The sequence below is a fragment of the Pundamilia nyererei genome, unplaced genomic scaffold, assembly GCF_000239375.1.
Source record: "Pundamilia nyererei isolate P.nyererei 1_Seehausen unplaced genomic scaffold, PunNye1.0 scaffold00243, whole genome shotgun sequence".
Taxonomy (NCBI): Eukaryota; Metazoa; Chordata; class Actinopteri; order Cichliformes; family Cichlidae; genus Pundamilia; species Pundamilia nyererei.
The window spans coordinates 697,179-717,477 of NW_005187644.1; the positions used below are offsets into that span (position 1 = coordinate 697,179).

Below are 20,299 nucleotides of genomic sequence, written 5' to 3' on the forward strand. Positions count from 1 at the left end.
AGCCTATACAGCTTGGAGTAAGACAACATGCATGAAGAGGATGATGTGGACAAAATACTCATTTGCCTAATAATTCTGCACTCCCTGTGTCGTGATAAATATTTTTGGCCATGTTGCCCTGCCCTACCGATCAGGACAGATGAAGTACAGTCATAGAATTAGGAAGTTTTTAGGAAGGATTCACTGTGTCTTTATGGATTCGCTAGCTTAGTTAAGCTTGTAGCTGACTAGCTACCAGTATGGCCCTTTTTCACCGTTCCCTCCTGCACCTTTGGCACTCAGTGTGTAAGATATTTAGCTACTCCTCAGCCTTTAGTAATGATGATGCCTGTAAGAAATTTAGGCTGTATACTGCTTTGGAAGCTAGGCTCAATGCACAAGTACTCTCTGAAACGATGGGTTTCAGAGAGTAGCACTGAGTATGCCGTTTCCTATGTGATAGAGGCCTTTAGCGCTCGAAGCAGCTGTGAAAACAGGCTGACTAGTTTTAAACTGAAGCCCTCATTACACCGCCAACCCATTTATGTCTCAGACGTCACTAAATTAAAAGTCAGAAACCAGAAACCTGGTTACAGGATGTTGTTTATGTTAGTTTAAATGAGTCAGCACCCCTGAGTAATCCTATCTGTCTCTGAGGTCTATGGGCAATTCCTTGAACTTGATGACTTGGTTTGTTCTCTGACATATACTGTCAAATATGGGATCTTATATAGTCAGGTGTGTGCCTTTCCATATTATGTCCAGTCAATGAAATTTACCACCATTGGACCCAAATCAAGTCGTAGAAACATCTGACAAATGATTACTTTGTCAATTTGGGTTTTTGTTTGTTTTAGTTTTAGGGATCTTTATAGGGCTAATTATCAACCTCTGTTATGAGGAAAAGTCACATCTATCAAGATGTGTGTAGTTCATAAATTTCTTTATGTTTTAAAAAAATCTTTCTTTTCCAACCCTAATTGCCAACTGCATATCTTCATAAAACTTCATGAAAGACAGCTGAGGGTACATGAAAATATCTCATAGTTAGTTAGAACAATGAGCGATATGTCACTTCCAAACATATATTATTGCTGGGCATCAAATATTGGAACATTGTTGTTAGCTCCAGTTGGATGGTGTAGGAAGGAGCTTTACTTGAACACATCTCTCCTTCAGCTTTTCTAGGCTCTGGACTACCTTTCATACAGCCAGTCTCAACCTATCCAATTTATTATTCAATCCAGATGTTTTTGATAAAGTAAAAATTTAGAATAAATTTATATCACCGCTTATGGCCACAGCATGGTGGTGGAATTGGTGTAACACGCTGAGGCGTGAAGGGCTAAGCATGGGGCCTGGCAGCATGAGGTCATTAAGTTTGGCAGTTTGCTGGTACAGGAAGGAGCAGTTGAAGACTAGGGGGGCTTTGTTGTTGTGATGGACAAGATTGTGTGGAATGTACCAGGGTTAAGTTGAACCATTCACCTTCTCTGGAGTAGGGCTGGGCCATATCATACCGTTCATGGTAATACCGGTGTAATGTTGGGCAACGATAAGAAAATGAAATATCGCCATAGAATATGGGTAAAACGCGCATGCTTTGTTTTCATACGCATATGGTGGAAAAAGCATGGCGGCGATGGAGAATGAGAAGGGTGAAAGCGGATCGTTGAATGAAACGGATGAACCAGAACGGTTTGTAAAAATGCTGCAACTTCAGTGGTGTAGAACTGGTTTTTGTTCGTCAGATACACAACAAAGCACTATTTTTGGTAGAGCATGCTAGCGGGCCGTTATTACCATGTTTTTTGGGAAATACGGCACACTTAAAATCAATCCAGTGATTTTTCTGAAAGTCGACAGTGCCCCTTATAATCCTGTGCGCCTTATGTATGAATTCTGGTTGTGTTTACTGACCTCGAAACGATTTTATGTCGTACACGGCGCTCGAAAATCTGTCAAATGTTTCAGTACGACTTTGCTAAGCTACGAAGCCACACCGCTTGATGGATTGTCGGAGCATTACGGCTATCATAGGGAGGAGCCTCGCGGAGTGATACGTACTGTGCTTCAACATAATATTACCGTACTGTGTGTGTATAACCTCTTTTTGAGTTTTGTGGATATTATACATGGTTATGCTGAGGCCCAGAATCCTAAATGTCGGAGCAGGATCATCTGTCCAAGACATTAGAGAATGAGGGGAACCCCCCCCCCCAAAAAAAAAAAAAAAGACGGAAAGGACTGCTTTCTGGCTGTCCTCGCACTCTGCTTCTCTATTCTGCCAGACAGGCGGCGATGAAGCCACCCTTGTGGATTCCCAGCAGCAGTCTGACTAAGGTGTGGTCTGCTCAAACATGAACATTAAGAGGCTTATTTACTCACATAATAGTAAGATGCAAGGAGCCGTTCTTAAGGAAGGGAAGAAAAGAGAAAAGGCTGAGTTATCCAAAATTACATGAATCTTGAAAATCAGTGGCAACAGGTCTAATGAAGCCATTGATCCAGATTTGTTTTGTATCAAATTGTGGTTTATATGCATGGAGGAGGTCAGAAGAAAGGTACAATAGTATCTACAGCTACATACAGTGGTTTCGAGCTGCATTTCAGCCAGTGGTATTTGGAGATCTTGATGCAAGATCTTTCAAGTGTCCTTCAAGAAGTGTGGACAACTGCTAAAAGAAATGACAAGAAAGCTTACCTAATAGAGTTCATGCACATTACTATGTGTATGAGAATACAGGGATGTCTCCTTGATGTTGGGAATGGGGCTGAACACTGAGACAAACCTCTGTTCAGCCCACTGCTGCAGATTGCAGTGTCACTGATGCCTGATTTCAGACAGAATTATACAGTTTACAACGGACCACGTTTACTTTTCTGTTTTGGTTTTTCATTTGTTTTGTTTTTGCCAAATACTGTCACATTCAGTACACTTCCAGTAATTTTACAACTGGGTTTCTGAAATTTGTCACTGAAAATGTGAACCCCCGTGAAGGTATACAAATAAAAGATGCACAGTATAGTGAGACTATAGAAAACCCATCTTTTCTCATTTAGCTGTTGTTTTTGGTGGTGTGCAGGTACTTTACTCTGTTCATGAACCTGCTGAATGACTGCAGTGAGGTGGAGGATGAAGGCCAGGCAGTTGGGGGACGTAAGAGAGGAATGTCCCGACGTCTGGCATCCCTTCGGCATTGCACCATCCTAGCAATGTCCAATCTACTCAATGCTAATGTGGACAGTGGTCTTATGCACTCAATTGGTAAGTAAGGAAATATATAAGGCAAAATGAATCTGTTGTGAGGAAGTCCAGTAGTTCATTTTAGTAAATTTACATTTTGGTTTCCTCTTTTTCAGGTCTCGGTTATCACAAAGATCTTCAGACTCGAGCCACATTTATGGAAGTGCTGACCAAGATCCTTCAACAGGGAACAGAGTTTGACACACTGGCTGAGACTGTGTTGGCTGACCGCTTTGAGAGGCTGGTAGAGCTGGTCACCATGATGGGAGACCAAGGAGAGCTGCCCATTGCCATGGCATTAGCTAATGTGGTTCCAGGGTCTCAATGGGTGTGTGGCTTCTTTTTGTTTGTAACAACGGATTTAAAATTGAATGTTGACATAATGTCGTAGGTAACATAATGCTACTACACATTTGCACAGACCTTTCAGAGGCCTTTTTTCCCTTTTTTAATGAATGGGTGTGTTCTTAATGGTAAATGCTAAATGGCCTGTATTTATATAGCGCTTTACTAGTCCCTAAGAACCCCAAAGCGCTTTACATATCCAGTCATCCACCCATTCACACACACATTCACACACTGGTGATGGCAGCTACATTGTAGCCACAGCCACCCTGGGGCGCACTGACAGAGGCGAGGCTGCCGGACACTGGCGCCACCGGGCCCTCTGACCACCACCGCAAGGGGTAAAGTGTCTTGCCCATAGACACAACGACCGAGACTGTTCAAGCCGGGGCTCGAACCGGCAACCTTCCGATTACAAGGCGAACGCCCAACTCTTGAGCCACGATCGCCCCTAATGTTGCTTTAATACAGTGAAAGCCTATGTAATAGTTACTCTATGTGTTTTCAGGATGAACTAGCACGAGTCCTGGTGACACTGTTTGATTCCCGACACCTACTCTACCAACTCCTGTGGAATATGTTTTCTAAAGAGGTGGAGCTAGCTGACTCCATGCAAACCCTCTTCAGAGGAAATAGCCTGGCCAGCAAGATAATGACCTTTTGTTTCAAGGTAGAAACCCCGCCTGACTCTTCTTGTGAATTCTTTAGAAATGCTTCTTAACTGCCTCTTAGGACATGTTGTTTGCATGATTTAAGCTGTCACTCTTTCTTTTTTCAGGTATACGGGGCAGCCTATCTACAGAAGTTACTGGAGCCTTTATTGAGAGGAGTCATCACAACCCCTGAACACATTAGCTTTGAGGTGGACCCCACCAGGTTAGTACCTCCATCTCTGCAGACAGCTTAGACTGAAAAACTGAAGCCCTTCTTTTTCTTAATGCCTTTTGAGAAATGGCCTAGGTAGCAGATGTTGGAGAAATTTAAGTGGTAACAAAATTATAGCATGAACAAGGAGGAGCTTCCTCTGCAAGTCACTGGCAAATTTCTTCTCATACGTTACGAATTTTGTGCTGCCAAACACTGGCTTTTTCCCCCGTTTGCCATAGTTTAGTCACTAGAACTGCTTCAAATAAAAAAACACAAACTATGTGTTGGATGCATGTATCAGCTAAGTGCTGCCCACTATTTCTATATGGTCACAAGAACTGAAAGACTAATAGAACTGAGTTTTTTTTGTTTGTTTTTTTGTCATCAGATTGGAACAAGGTGAGAACCTCGAAGAGAACCAGAGGAACCTGCTGCAAATCACTGAGCGCTTTTTTCAGGCCATCATTAGTTCATCAGGCGAATTTCCCCCACAGCTCCGCAGTGTCTGCCACTGTCTCTACCAGGTAGACCCCTGATTTTTTTCACTCCAACATGAGTCCACAGTTGCTCACTCAATTTGTCTGCTCTTGCCTGTGTGCACATAGTGTCACTTTAACATTTCAAGCTCCTACCTCTTCACTCTAAGGCCGCCTGATGCCGCTTGATTCACTGCTTCTACATAACATGAATCAGTGCACAACTATACAGAACTTAAAACTGCTGGACTCATAAGTTAGGACCTTTCAAAGATCCTTTAAAGCTTGAGATTTGGTGGAACATGTTGCAGATGATTCTAGTGCAGAGCCTGTTTTTCTTTTGTTTTTTTGTTTTTTAAGGTTTTGCCATCTTGACATCTAACAGGATCACTAGTCATTATTTTCAATTAAAAGCAAGGTTGTCTGTAAACTTTATACAGTTTTTGTTGGTCACAGTCTTTTCCTTTTTCATCTTGACCTGAGATATTTTTTGATTCTCTTGATTTAAACTGAACTAAAGCTGGTAATTTCTTTTCTATTAATCAGTTAACTTGCTAGTGCTAGACGTAATTGGCAGTGTGCACTACTGCCAAGTACAAGCTAGCAGAACCAGCGAGTTCTCTATGTACGAACACACAGTGCCTGTGACCATGTTAGCTGGATGTAATTTGTCCATTAAAAATATTCTGCATTTGACTGAACTATGAATTCCTACCTTAGTAGGAAAGTGGCTGCAAATGCAGTTTGTGTGTGCAAGCATAGCAAGTATTGATCACACACATGAATCCATGTGATATTCCACATTAAAACACTATGGTCTGCAGGATTGTTGATACAGTCAAGCCCATACTTTTTCATAACCCTGGCAAGTTTTGACTTAGTTACTTTTATTCAATCAGCAAGTTTTTGTTTTTTTTTAGTTTTTTTTTTTTTTTTACCAGAAATGACACAAACGTCTCCCAAAAGATAATAAGATGATGTACAAGACGCATCATTTTGGAGGGGAAAAAAAATCTCATCTTTTATTTACATTTGAGCAAAAAGTGTCACGTCCAAAATTATTCATACCCCACGCAATAATCAATAGAAAGACCTCGATTACAGCAATCAAACTCTTCCTATAATTGCAGACCAACTTTTTGCGTGTCTCCACAGGTATTTTTGTCCATTCATCTTTAGCAATGAGCTCCAACTCTTTCAGGTTGTAGAGTCTTCTTGCCATCACCCTGATCTTTAGCTCCCTCCACAGATTTTCAATTGGTTTCAAGTGAGGAGTCTGGCTGGGCCACTGCAAAACGTTAATGTTTTTGTCTGCTAACCATTTCTTCACCGCTTTTGCTGTGTGTTTTGGGTCATTGTTGTGCTGAAATGTCCACTGGTGCCCAAGGCCAAGTTTCTCTGCAGACTGCCTGATGTTATTGTTGAGAATCTTCTTGTATTGCTCTTTTCTCATGGTGCCATTTACTGTGATTAGGTTCCCTGGTCTGTTGGCTGAAACATAGCCCCAAAGCATTAGGTTCCCAACACCATGTTTGACAGAGGGGATGGTGTTCTTAGCAAAACGTTTCTCCTTTTTTGCTTTTGTTTTGTTTTTGAAGGAAACATCATTGTGTCCAAACAATTCAATTTTTGTTTCATCTGATTGTAACACGGAAGACCAGAACTCTGCTTCTTTGTCCAGATGAGCATTTCCAAAGGCCAAGCAGGCTTTTGTGTGCCTTCTCTGGAGATGTGGCGTCTTCCTTGGTCTGCATTACTGGAACATAGCACTGTCCAGTTTCTGTTGGATTGTCTGCCTTGAGACATTGCCACTAGTAGAGCACAGATTCACCAGTATGGTCTTGGTGGTGATCCTTGTAATTCTATTTCACACCTCTCACCATCCTGTTGGCCAGCACAGGTGTTACTTCCAACCACATCCTCTGAGATGTTCCACACTGCGGAACATCTTGTATTTTTTTAAATAACACTGGAACTTGAAAACCTTTAGATATAACCTTGTAGCCCTTTCCTGACTTGTGAGCAGCCACAATGCACAGCTGCAGGTCCTCACTGAGCTCCTTTGTCTTAGTCATGCCTGTCCACAAGGAGCTGCTGTTTTTCACCTGTTAAATTGATTAAAACACCTGTTCTCAGTGAATCAGGGTAAGGAGAAAGCTGTAGAACATCTTGGACTGTTTGGAATGATATAGAACTTTAGATTTTCCAAGAGACTGTGACAGTTTGTGATGGGTATGAATAATTTTGGACATTACACTTTTTGCTCAAATGTAAATAAGAGCTCAGAAATATTTTTCTCCACAATGATGCCTCTTTTACATCATCTTATTGTATTTGGGAGACACCTGTGTAATTAATGGTTGAATAAGAGTAACGTCAAGTCAAAATTTGCCATGAATAATTATGGGCTTGACTGTATTTACACAATGCATTCATCTTTGTGTGACAAAATTGTTACCATGAACATCCACTCAGAAATTAGAGAGCTAAAAAAATCTTTGAATATAAACACTAAAACTTGCTACTCCTGGTGCCATCAATTGCATGCACTAAATGAAGAGAGATTATAGCTACTGAGCATTCATGATACAGGCTCCTCAGAGCTATGTGGTAGTTCAAATTACTGAACACCTATGAAATTATTTAAAATTCCCCTGAGCAGGAGTAATATTGTAGTGAGGGCAGTTGGGCTTGTTAACTAGAAAGCATGCAGATAAAATAAAACATAAAAGTAGAGAACACATGATGGTAAAAAATAGTAAAAGCAGTGTGTGGCCTAGGAAAAACAAGTTAAGTTGGTATAAGCCAGACTTAAACTGAGTGAAATTTCTCCCTAACTACTTTTTCAGTAACTACAGATTTGAGTGCATTAAAAAACACAAAAAAACCCAAAAACTGTGATCACACCTTTTTCATTGTCATGATCTAAGTTAACATTTGATTCTTTTTGTTTGATCGAATCACTGTAAAAGAAAATCTTTTGCACACTCCTACACTTCCTCTGTCTTCATTATCAGCGCTTTCAATGAAACAAAGATTCTTTTGGGAGATTTTTTGCCATCATTTATTTTTTCCGGCATCTGACCAGAATGCCTCGTGGGCGCCTCCTGGGTGAGGTTTTCTGGGCATGTCTCCCCAGGAGAAGACCCTGAGGCAGACCAAGTTAGAATCCAGGACACGGAGGCGAGATTACATCTCGCTGTCTTGGAACGCCTTGCTGTCCCATGAAAGAGCTGGAGGAGGCGGTGAAGATCTGGAGATATGTTATAATTAGGTTGAGAGAGAGGGGTCAAAATTTCATTCAGAAAATCAAAGTCTTGAAGGCAGATAAACTTGCTGGCTTTGCAGTTCATGGTAGTACCTTAACTTTACAGCCTCATGAGCCTCTTGTCCCCAGGAAAGTATCTACAAATCATCTCAGCAGTAAACCTGCTTTACCCGTACATGAGCTAGACTGTTTAAGCAGAGCAGTGATTTTGAATAAGCTACTTTCATACAGTAAACTGAACTGGGTATCAGGGATGAGTAGCATAATGGAATTTAGACTCATGAATATTATTTTTAGTACCATCAAAACTAATTTTATCTTATTAAACTGACTCAGGAGTGTCATATTAACTTGGCAGAATGTAACAGAGTTAAAACTGTTTTTGTTTTGTTTTTTAAATTGATGATACAAATATTGTGATAGGTGCAGTGTTTGTGACAATAAAGCTACATCAAAAGTGGAACATGCATCCGACCGTTGTTGCCAAGAATTCTACCACTGTAAAAATACAGCCACTTAAAATGGCTACCTCATCCCTGACAGGACCGTGATGGGATTCTGACTGATTGCTGGCTAGTGGGTGAGTGTAATCATCCCCCACCTGTGACGTGGCTGATGCAACCATGAGTAGCAATACCCCTAAACGGCAGTTAAGAAAACCAGTGGTAATCTCTAGTGTATCCACCAGGTGGAGCAGTGTTGAGGCGCATTTATTTACAGGCTTGGGATCTATGAAGAAGCTTGTGTGCAAGAATATTATTTGTCTGGATTGAATTTTCTTTTAAATTGTATCTCTTTATTAGATTACATTGAAATTAATGAATGAATGAAAAACTGTTTACTAGAAATAGTTTTGGTAACTTTAAGTATAAATGACCTCTGGCTAAAAGCGGCAGTTTTGACTGGTTGTATCTGTATGTCCTTATAGTGCGGCATCTAAAGGAATATTATATTATATTATAATATTGTAATATTATAAACCATACATCAAAAGATAATGCTACATTTTTAAAGGGCTGAAATGTGGCTTTAAAATAATTTTTAATCCAATTTTTATACTTTCTTTCATTGTAACTCAATATGAACTTCAACTGCTATAAAAAGGGGTCAAGCAAAGGCACTTGAACAAGTTAATCACATTCTTCAGTAATGAGTCATACTTTAACTGCTTCTTAACCGTGTGGTATCTTGCATTCCACATTATATTCAAGACAATGAGAATAAGAAGGAAAAAACCCTAAAAAAGTGATATGAAACAAGGTTTCATTTTCATTTCAATATTCTTTTTCTAGAGGTGAAACTCTTGCAAATATGTATGGTGTAAGGCCAACTGCAAAAATACTCCTCTTCCGACTTTCAGTCACAAAACTGACACTGAGCCTCTTTAGTGAATCCAGCATATTTTAATGTGAAAAGAAGGCTTTTGGCTGTCACAGATGTTAGTCTGGCCCTAATTGTTCCTTCTTCTTTAAAATACCAACCTTTGTAATGAAGGGTTATTTTTCGCAGCCTGTTCTTGTTTATTTGAAATCAGTAAAACAGCAAAGTAAGATGGTTTTTTTTGTAGTCTATCTTTTGCATATCATAGTTTCACAATGCAGACATCCATTTCTCAGCGCACGGCTTTTCTCCTAGAATGCTGTTTTCATCAAGGTCAAGGAAAGGAGGCTAGAAATGGGAAATAGGAGGTACTTTTGGAACGCACCCTAGATCTCTTTGCTGGCCTGGGAACAGCTCAGTATTAGGGCTGGGCCATATCATACCATTCACGGTAATACTGGTATAATGTTAGGCAATGATAAGAAAATGAAATATCGCGATAAAATATGAGTAAGACGCGCATGCACGGTACCTTTGTTTTCATACGCACATGGTAGAAAAAGCATGGCGGTGACGGAGAATGAGAAGGGCGTGTCAGGGCGAAAGCGGATCGTTGAATGAAACAGATGAACCGGAATTGGTTTGTCAAAATGCTGCGACTTCAGTGGTGTGGGACTGGTTTAGCTTTCGTCCGTCAGATACACACCAAAGCAGATTTTTTAGTAGAGCAAGCAAGCGCACCATCATTATTACCGTTATTACCGAGCTGATTTTATTTGGTACACAGCGCTCAAAAATCTGACGACAAATGTTTTAGTGCAACTTTGCTTAAGTACGAAAGCCGCACCGCTCGAAAGCCGAGCATTACGGCTACCGTAGTCAGGAGTCATGTGGAGTGATACGTACTGTGCTTCAACATAATATTACCGTACTGTGTGTGTATAAGCTCTTTTTGAGTTTTGTGGATATTTTACATGGTTATGCTGAGGATATGTCGGCCAATTTCCACTGGAAATGCTTTTTGGTTAAACTGTCAGCGAGGAATTTGCATTTGCACTGTTACATTTTTATATAACTTTAATGCACATAAAAAACAGCTGCTTGTTTAAGTGAAAATACGTTGATGGGTTCTTTTTTCCACTAATAAAGTTGTAGAGTGGTAAAGTATTTTGTCTCGGGCCAATTAGATCGTCAGTTGTACCGTTATCGCAAATTTTCAAATATATATCGTGATAAATATTTTTGGCCATATTGCCCTGCTCTACTCTGTATTCCCTCGGGTAAGCTGAAGGCAGTTGCTGGTGAATGGAAAGTCTGGCCCTCCTTTCTTAGGCCGCTGCCCACATGACCCAGCCTCGGATAAGCAGAAATACAGGGAGTCTATTAGAGACTAGTGACAGTAGCAATGATTAGTCAACTAGTTGTGTACATCCTTAGACATAATTGTACCCATGGGTTTTCACTTTTTGCTTTTAATCAGTTTTTATTTTATGCTAGGTCAGTTTTTAATGCTCAGCCTTAAAAACCTAATGGGGTATTGTTGACACCCAAGGTTGTGAATGGGATAACTTGAGAACAAAACATGGAGGACTTTCAAATTTATACCATAAATATATCTACAAGGAGGCTGCCACCAACTGCTGCCACCAGTCTTTTTTCCTTTTGTGGTTTAACCCAGCTGACCCAACAGAAAGGCTTGGACACTGCTAGCATAATGGACAGGTTTTTGACGAGGCTCCCACACAAACACAAAGCAGAAGAGGAAGCAACGCCAAATATGTTTCCAAACCAAAGACTACAAAATATGATGAAGCATATCTTGCTTTTAGCTTCACCTGCACAATGGTGGTGCCAAGGTAGGTATCCCCGGAAGAATCTGAAGTTCACTCTGATGCCTGATGTAAATGGAGGAACAGTAACTGTGTGTGTAAGCGTGTAAAAACTGCAGATAGTAAGATTAGCAGCAATAGTATTTTGTCTATATCGGCCATTGTAGAAATTCATCTCATGTAAACAATAACATGGCGCACAGCGTGACGTCATGAAAGGCGCTCACCTTTGATGTTGCGTGACTATTCCTTGTCCACACGTAAACGCAAAAACGGAGTTTTCGAAAATCTCCACCCTGGCAGGAGTTTTTCAGGCCCAAACGCATAGAAAAAACTGTTTTCTAAAAATACCTTTGTAGGTGGGGGCGTAACGTAAAAGGATAGTAGTTTATTTTATTGCTACCTGTAATTTATTGCAGTTTACTTTTATTTATTTAATTGTTTACAAAAGGTTTGAGGTGTGAAATTAATTGCGTTGGAGTTTGAAAACAATATGTGGGTGTTTGTGGTTGGAGGGGGTGGTCTTGTAAAACAAAGGGGACCCAGCAAAAAAAGTTTGGGAACTGCTGTTTTAAAGCTCATGGGAACAATTAAGTTAGAGCAGTTGTGACGCAAGCTTTACTTTTGTTGGTCACTATACCAACACAAGTAAGTTTTTTTTGGTTTTCCCATTTCCAGTTAACTTCGCTGTAGCTGTAGATACTTCTCCTATTTTGGCCCACTTGACAACCAGTCTGCAGACTGATGTGTCATCTACTTTCGGTGATGTGCATTTAGTATCTAAGAGGACTGCGTGGGAGTGTGTCTGGTGTGGGTGGAGAGTAGGACATTAAAAGTCTAAATTGCACCCTTTTTCTGGTTTTTTCCAGAAAAAACGCTCACAGAACAATCAGAGGTTTGGAGGTGGAGGACATGTTAGTAAGTTGGTTAAGGTGATACAGAATGTCCCCAGGGGCAGAGATTGGTGATTAAAACAGACTTCGGTGGACATATAGGGAAACGAAACACAGATGTTTGGTGGGTATGGTGTTATGGAGAGGAATGGAGAATGGCAGATGGTGGTGGATTTTACAAAAAGGATGGCTGTAGTCAACAGATATTTTAGTAAGAGGGAGGATAGGTCAAGATATAGGAGTTGAGGTCGGTGCACACACATGGTGGGAAAGATGGGAGTGGAATGGTAGAGACCTGCTATGATGTATGGTTTGGAGACAGTGGCACTAAACAAAAATAGGAGTTCGAAGTGAAGATGGCAGAGTTGTAGATGTTATGGTTTCAGTGGGAGTGACCAGAGTAGACAAGATTAGAAAGGACTATCAGAGGGACAGCTCAGGATGAGTGAACGTTTGAGAGGCATGGTTGAGATGTTTTAAAAACCTGCAGAGGGCTAGTGGGTATCTTGGACAAAGGATGCCAGGTGTGCAGGAGAAGAGGAAAACCTCAGAGGAGGTTCAAGGATAGTAGTGTAGGATGACATGCAGAGGGTTAGTGTGACAGAAAAGGATGCTACAGACAGGGTGAGGTGTAGGCACATGATCAACCCTTCAAAAGGGCAACCAAAAGAAGATGAAGCTGTAGATACGGACCAATCAGCAGTTGACTTGTTGATAGGGCTGCTCAATTAATCGAATTTTAATCACGATTACGATCTGGGCTTTCAACGATCATTAAAAATGACTGAGCCAATTATTAGCCCCTCCCTCATTTATCCGCGACACCTTAAAGGCCGGTCCGTGAAAATATTGTCGGGCATAAACCGTCCGTGGCGCAAAAAAGGCTGGAGACCGCTGATTAAGAGGACCCGAGGGAAGCTCGGAAAGCTAAGCAGAAGTTATTTGGAGAGTGACTGCTGTTGGTTGAAAAGAGAGTTTAAAAAAAAAAAACTTCAGTGGTGTTGCACACTATTTTATATTATTTTTTAAAGTCATTGTTAACCCTTTAAAGCCGGTCAGAGCAGCACGCTCCATTTTGCGTAACTATTGTTAAATCCCTGTAGAACCGGAACCGTGTAAGCTAGCGCAATAATTTGTTTTGCATATGAAACCGGAGGAGTTGTACTTACATCTGATGCCATCAGCTTGTCCTCGGTCACGGTTTCCTTCCACATAAAGCTTTGCAAAAATTGCATAAAAAGCGCTTGCAGGAACAAAAACATAATATTCCAGAAACACGCTTTGCCGTTCCGATCAGCTGTTCGTAACACTTCCCACAGTGAAATGATGCACATGCTGTTTTCTTTGCAAATTTGCATCATAGGATTGTTTTTTGTTTTTCCTGCAGTATATAAAAATTGCTGTATCTCCAAAATAAAACTATGAAGACACTCAAAATAAATTTCCTGTGGTGGGAAACTATTTTTTGCAACTTTATTGTATTTAAAGTTTTGAGGGATAAACCTCTTAAATTTCTCCAAGTAGAAATATATGTAAACAAAACAAAAGCGATTTTCAATTTTTTTTTGTAGTTTATTGCAGTTTTTTGCAATTTATGTAATTACTATGGACTTAATGCATACATATTATTAAAATGTGGGTTATAACAGTTGTATTGATGTATAGCAACTTGAAATGCTCCCACAAATGGGACTACAGCATGTAAAAAAATAATATAAGCTCTGGTGGACTTGGTTCTATAGTAGATCTTAAAGGGTTAAATAAATATCGTCAAATAATCGTGATCTCAATTTCAGTGAAAATAATCGTGATTATCATTTTTGCCATAATCGAGCAGCCCTACTTGTTGATAGGCAAGTGCATGAGTGGAGCCCACCAGTTGGAGACTTGCAGACAGAGAATCAAATATCGCCCAAAGTAGAGAGCACACACTCAATATAAAACAGAAAAAAACACTAAATTACAGGACAATAGCACAACATTTCAGGAGATGTAGTGGCAATTGTGCTCTTTCGCTGGGACGATCAACACACAAGCATCTGGAATAAGTCTGACTTTGCCACCACCAGCGCTCCTCTATGAATGTAGCCATTTTTGATTGCTTGAAAATAGTGATGAAAATACAAGCTCACTGTCTATTGGAATATATAAATTTACCATTCATCCCTTTATTCATTGATTCATTTTCTTCAGCTTTTCCACTTTGGGGTAGCATGGGGGCTGCAGTTTGTCACAGGTTAAGAGCATTCATTAATCCTTAGAGACAACCAGGTCACATTCACACCTATATCCAGTTTTGAATTGCCATTAAACCTAATCTCATGCATGTCTTTGGATTGTGTGAGAAAACCGGAATAACCGAAGGTGCTACAGACAATTAGAGATGGAGGACAATATCTCTCAAGGCCAAATCAAGCAGTGGATTAGGTGTGATCACATCATGGGAGAATGACAACTGACTGCTTTTTATCACAAAGACATGTACCAAATAATATTATCTAATTGCAATTTTCAGTTATATTTGAGTTCAGATGTTCTGTCTTTTCTACCTGGATGTCCCATGAAGCCACGGAGAAATCCAGAATATGCCAACATACCCTCACTATAGTATTTTCCACTCATAATCAAAAAGTGAAAAAAACAACAACTTTGTCTCAGCTTTCAAGATTTAAAATGATTCGGAGACACACACAAAAAGTCTTTGATTTTTATTGTATCTGCTTATATATTTCATTTCCTGTTCTCCACCTTGGATATCGTGTCACAAGTGTGTAGATACACACATTTGTGTACACCCGTCTGCTAAAGTAAAAGACTGGTAGTGCATGCATTAACACGCTTTATGTGCCCTGAGCAGTGAAACGGCATTTTTTTATTTTTCTTTGTGCTTTCCTAGATAAAAATGTATGTTTATATGGTTAGGGCTATGCTACCTGTGTGTGTGTGTGTGTGCGCGCGTGTGTTGGTGTGTGTGTCTGTTTAGCTGGTGCTGTGACCATATTGTGCTCATCTCTGTTCTGTAGGCTACTTGCCACTCTCTACTGAATAAAGCAACAGTAAAAGAAAAAAAGGAAAGCAAAAAAGCAGTAAGTTTGGAGAATCTATTTTACCTCAGATACTTTTACCCCTAAAGCAAAAAAGCTTTTTTTTGCATTTTATTTCTTTTTGTTGTTTGTTTGTTTTTGTTTTGTTTCTTTTTTTCAGTTTTAATTTGGTTTTTCACTGGAAATGTTTTGTTTTTCCATATTCAGCTTTGTGTACAACCCTCTCTTGAAATCATTGTACTAATACTGGCATCACTTGATGTATTTTTGATTAACAGTTTCCAGGAAATAGAAGCATTCTGTCTTCTCTTTTCTTTCTGGGCTTTCTGTTTGCACTCTAGGTGACCTTTTCTCAGAACATTTCATCTGCACCATCATTGTAATCTTTTAACTTACATCACTTATTTTAGTAAACTGTCACAGATGCACAGCAGCACATCTCGCCTGCTCTGGTGGGGACATAGCCTTTTAAGATTTTTAGATGAAATATTCTGATATATTGGCCTCTTGCTGTAATGAGTTGCATTTCACAGCTGATGTGAAATGCCACCATTATGAAAGTATGTTCCCACAGTTTTTTCTTTGTTCGTTTGTTTTTAACTAGAAACTCATCCAGAACCTTGATTCTTTTATTCAAATGTTGGTGCTGATGTGCAGTTTTGTTGCCACTTGTTTATCAACAATTCCTCCATCTCCTCTTCCTTCTGAAATAGTTTACTGATGTTGTTGCATCAGTAGAGCATAATTCTGGGGTTCTGACATGAACTGCGGATTATGATCCACCTCAACCCTGCTTTAAAGCAGTTCTGACATTTTGGTGCAATAATATAAAAGGTATATCATTTTTGGTTTTTGGTCTAAATGTTCTAAACTGTGAAAAAGCATGGTCCCAAAATGCCTGATGACTTTGTTGATAACCAGACTTTTGCTCTACCACTACATTCAGGTCTATATTTAATCTTTAAGCAAATACAGTGACGTTCACATACTTATAGACTCTTGTATTAATTACTTTTAAAGGTTTTTTTTAAAAGGATTTTTGACGATTTTGCTTCATTTCAGCCAGACATGGGGAACTTGGGGAGACTTAGGGAAACATTTCTCCAAGGCGAGTGTCAGTAGTTTCCCCAAACTTTGAAGTGGAACATTTTTGCTTTTGCAGGCACTGGCTTTACCTACAGGAAGTTGTGCATCATTTACTCTTTGCATCTAGGAGAGCAGCCACTAACTTTCTGTGACCTTTTAAAATTCAAAATATCAAAGTAAAATACATGAATTACAGCAGGCAAACATAAAACTTTTTACATTTTAGAGCTTCTTGGTTTTATCTATACCGTTCTGTCATAAATAATTCACCCTTACTTACACGGACAACAGTGTGGAGATACAGCTTTGTTAATGTTTTAGTTATGAAGCCCCTTGAGTTGCTATAAAAAATGCTTTTTATCAACTGTCATCTTTGTATTGTGATTGTTACTTTATTATGAACTACCAAGAAACAATAATAGCCAATAATAGCATAGTCCTTTTCAGGACATTTTGCGTATTTCCTGCTCTATATTTCATTTAACACTGTTTGTCCACAAATTATAAACACTGATTGTAATTTGTAGTCACAAGTTTGACCATTTGTAGAGTTTTTGGTCAATTCTAGTACTTGCGGTACACACAGACTTTCTTTAAGGGTTGTTTAAACTGAAAATGTTCTGAAATGTCCATTGACTTTTGATCCTCAAAGTTTTGATCTGATACCACAGTCAGTTCAGTGTAGTTGGTTGTTGTGATTATTTAGAAAATGAAAAAATATAAAAAGACCATTATCACCAAGAACATCACTGATAACACCATTATCTTAAGAACATAGACACAAAAGTAGTTCACAAACATCCTAGAAACATTGGTTTATGATGAAGCATGTCCAGGTCTACTATAAATCTTGCTTTGTGAAATGATTGATAGAAGGCTAGGGAGAAAGAGGAGATGAAGCCAAAATTAAACTCTTTGGTATCAGCTCAACCTGCTGTATTTCAACACGTAGGTTTACTTCTTAGGCATCTTCTTCATTGCACCTTTCTGCAGCTCCAATAGTCGGCTAACCTTCCTCCCTACTACCTTGATCTTGGCCTCTAGTCTCCTTCTCTCAATGGAGGGTACTGCTTCTTGTGACTGTTCATCTCACTGATCACTGCCACTGTAGTGTAGATCAGCTGGTTGCTCTCGGTAATGGTTGCAGAATGTATTGTCCGCGGGAAGTGTATCCTTCAAGCTCGGGTCCTCTACCAGGTAGGTAGGTAGGTAGATATAAGGGACATAGAGAGATCTCCAGCATGTCCTTGGTCTCTGCCCGGGCCTCAAACCATTAGGACATGCCCAGTCAGAACACCTTACCCAGGAACTGAATCTGGTGACTACTCTTACTGAGGCAGCTGGCTAGTGGCTAGCGCAAAGCTCTGGACAGCTTTAGTTTTGTCTGTGTAACTTTGTTGTTACAACCTTTTTTTGGTGGTTCCTTCAATGTTTACTTTGGTTAACTATACCTTAACTCATAGTGAAAAGCTTACATGCAATTGTCATGTTAGTGTGTGGCTGTGAGTGTGCATCTGACTATTTTTCTGTGCCAGTGTGAATGTGTTGCACATGCATTAAACACGCAACATACATGTCATACACGTCTGACCAACTGGTCACCAATCAGGTCCAAGAACACAAAAAATTGACGATATCTTTCCCACCGATTCCCAACTCCTGATGTACATAGATGTTATTGGAAACTGTTCCAGCATCCTGGTTGTGCCTCTAAGTAAATGCTGTTCCAACTTGTATTCCATCTGCAGGGTACTTTTGCGTAGCTTACAACTTTCAGCTGTGGTAGACTGTTGCCTTTAGAGGTCTAGTGCTTTGGCTTTGTTCTTGTGCTGGTGGGATAAGAGCTTCTGGTATCCTTTAGGCTGGACTCTTGTAGTCAGTGGTAGGATTTCTTAATGTCAACAGCCTCGCTATCTCTCGATGGTACATCTTGTGCAGCGGCTTGGTCTTTAATAATAGTTCCTGTGCTGTTCCTCTTCACCACCTGTCTTAATCTACCTGAGGCATTCCTGGACCAGTGCATCTAAGTGTGAAATGTGTTAATGTGTGGTCTGTGTTTCCTCCCGGATTGTGGCTCTGACACTCACTAATCCTTGCCCTCTGTTGCTCATAGCAGGTTAGCGAGTTTTCATGTGTTGTCATCAGTGTCATCTATCTACCAATGAACAGGTCACCCAACGCACATTTATCATATGCATTTTCTGCATGTAATAAAACAACTGCTGATGGGTGGTTGGAATGAGATGTAAAATAAATAACATAATAAAGTTATAGGTTACCGTCATTCTTTTAGTAACTTAGTTTGATCCACAAGATGGAATAGCTGTCTCTGTCCATAATTGTAAAGCCTTACTGATGATTTTGACGTTTGTGTTGATGATATGGGGTTATAGCCTGATGTTGTAGCTGTGTATATATATTTGTAGGAAGTTTGTATTTTTTCATTTCTTCTTCTAGTAATTGAATTAAAAGAGGCACCACCATCTTATACTTTAATCACAATTCATGGCTTAACATCTGTCATCTGTCTTCTGTCAGTTTGTGTAATCATTTCCTGTTTTCATCTTTCACCAACAGAGAGGAGACAGCTGGGTTGATTGTCATGTTTTTCCTCTCTTGCATGTTTCTTCTGCTGTAACTGGAGTAAAAACCTTTTTCACTCCTGGTACAACCAGAGTAAACTGGGATCATGTCCAAGTCTTTTGTCATATTTCTTCCTAGCTAGGCTCTCCTCCTGAGCGCAGCATTTTTTGGCCTGATCATGACTCAGCTCAAATATCTCTGTTACACATATTGATACATGTATATTTTGTTATTATTATCACTCCCTCATTTGCTCTTGAATGTACCAAAATCAACTTTTAATATTGTCTCCTTCCCTTTTTTTCAAACTGGTCCCTCTTCTTATACTTTTCCCTTCTGTTCTGTATTTTCCGTTTGTGTTCGCCAACATTTTTTTTCCCTCCACTCTCTCCATACTCCCTCACACAGGTTGTGAGTCAGCGGTTCCCACAGAACAGCATTGGTGCGGTGGGCAGTGCTATGTTTCTGCGCTTCATCAACCCTGCTATTGTGTCCCCCTATGAGACTGGTATTTTAGACAAGAAGCCTCTGCCCAGGATAGAACGGGGGCTCAAACTCATGTCCAAGGTAAGCTTATTGGATATGAGGGCTGCCATGAAAGTAACCAGAAAAATTGGTTACATCCCTAAGTCTAGGGATGGGAATTAATAAGAATTTAGCGATTCAGATTCCATTATCAATATCACTTCTTAATTCGATTCCTCCATCCATCCATCCATCTTCATCCGCTTTATCCGGGGCCGGGTCACGGGGGCAGCAGCCTAAGCAAAGAGGCTGCTGCCTAATTCGATTCCTTTCAATTTCAATTCTCATTATTTTCCCACTGGGTTGTTTGAGAGTCAACACCATCCCTAAGCAGCATATTAAAGATATTCGATTCTACAAGAACCGGTTCACAATTCCCATCCCTAGCGACAGCTGAACCCAGCATCTCTGTATGCCAGAGAATTATTCCCATTGGCTGGTTCAATTTTGTTTGACACTTTGCATCCTGTGCATATCAACTTTCAGTTTCTTCCTTCTGAATGAAGTCTTCTAGTTCAATGGAGCAGAAGAACAAACCTTTAAAACAGTTTGGCTCCAATAGCCAAACATTTTACTTATTCTGTGATTTATTTATTTTTTTTCTGGGTTTTTTGTTTGTTTGTTTTTTTGAAAATCCACATGAGGATAAGTGACGTACAAGAAGAGATCTAAAGAAATGTATTTTTACCCCCTTTATTTGTATCCACAGGTACAAATAAAGTGTCCTTAACCTAATTTTGTTTGGCAAAAATGCCATCAATGAGTAGGCATCATAGACACATGACTAATAAAGTTTAAAATGTCACTGACTATCTTAAACCTTGTGATCGCGTCTGG

The 20,299-nt window shown here is 39.8% G+C and overlaps 1 protein-coding gene across 1 annotated transcript in view; it reads left to right on the forward strand.

Moving 5' to 3' along the window:
• The window catches only part of nf1a (neurofibromin 1a), a 133,727-nt gene that overhangs the window by 57,600 nt on the left and 55,828 nt on the right, over positions 1 to 20,299 (forward strand). Inside the window, exons 25-31 of the mRNA XM_013914980.1 lie at positions 3,066 to 3,247; positions 3,343 to 3,554; positions 4,080 to 4,241; positions 4,350 to 4,447; positions 4,827 to 4,962; positions 15,248 to 15,310; positions 19,346 to 19,504. Coding sequence (XP_013770434.1) covers positions 3,066 to 3,247; positions 3,343 to 3,554; positions 4,080 to 4,241; positions 4,350 to 4,447; positions 4,827 to 4,962; positions 15,248 to 15,310; positions 19,346 to 19,504 — 1,012 coding nt within the window. The remainder of the gene's footprint in view (positions 1 to 3,065; positions 3,248 to 3,342; positions 3,555 to 4,079; positions 4,242 to 4,349; positions 4,448 to 4,826; positions 4,963 to 15,247; positions 15,311 to 19,345; positions 19,505 to 20,299) is intronic.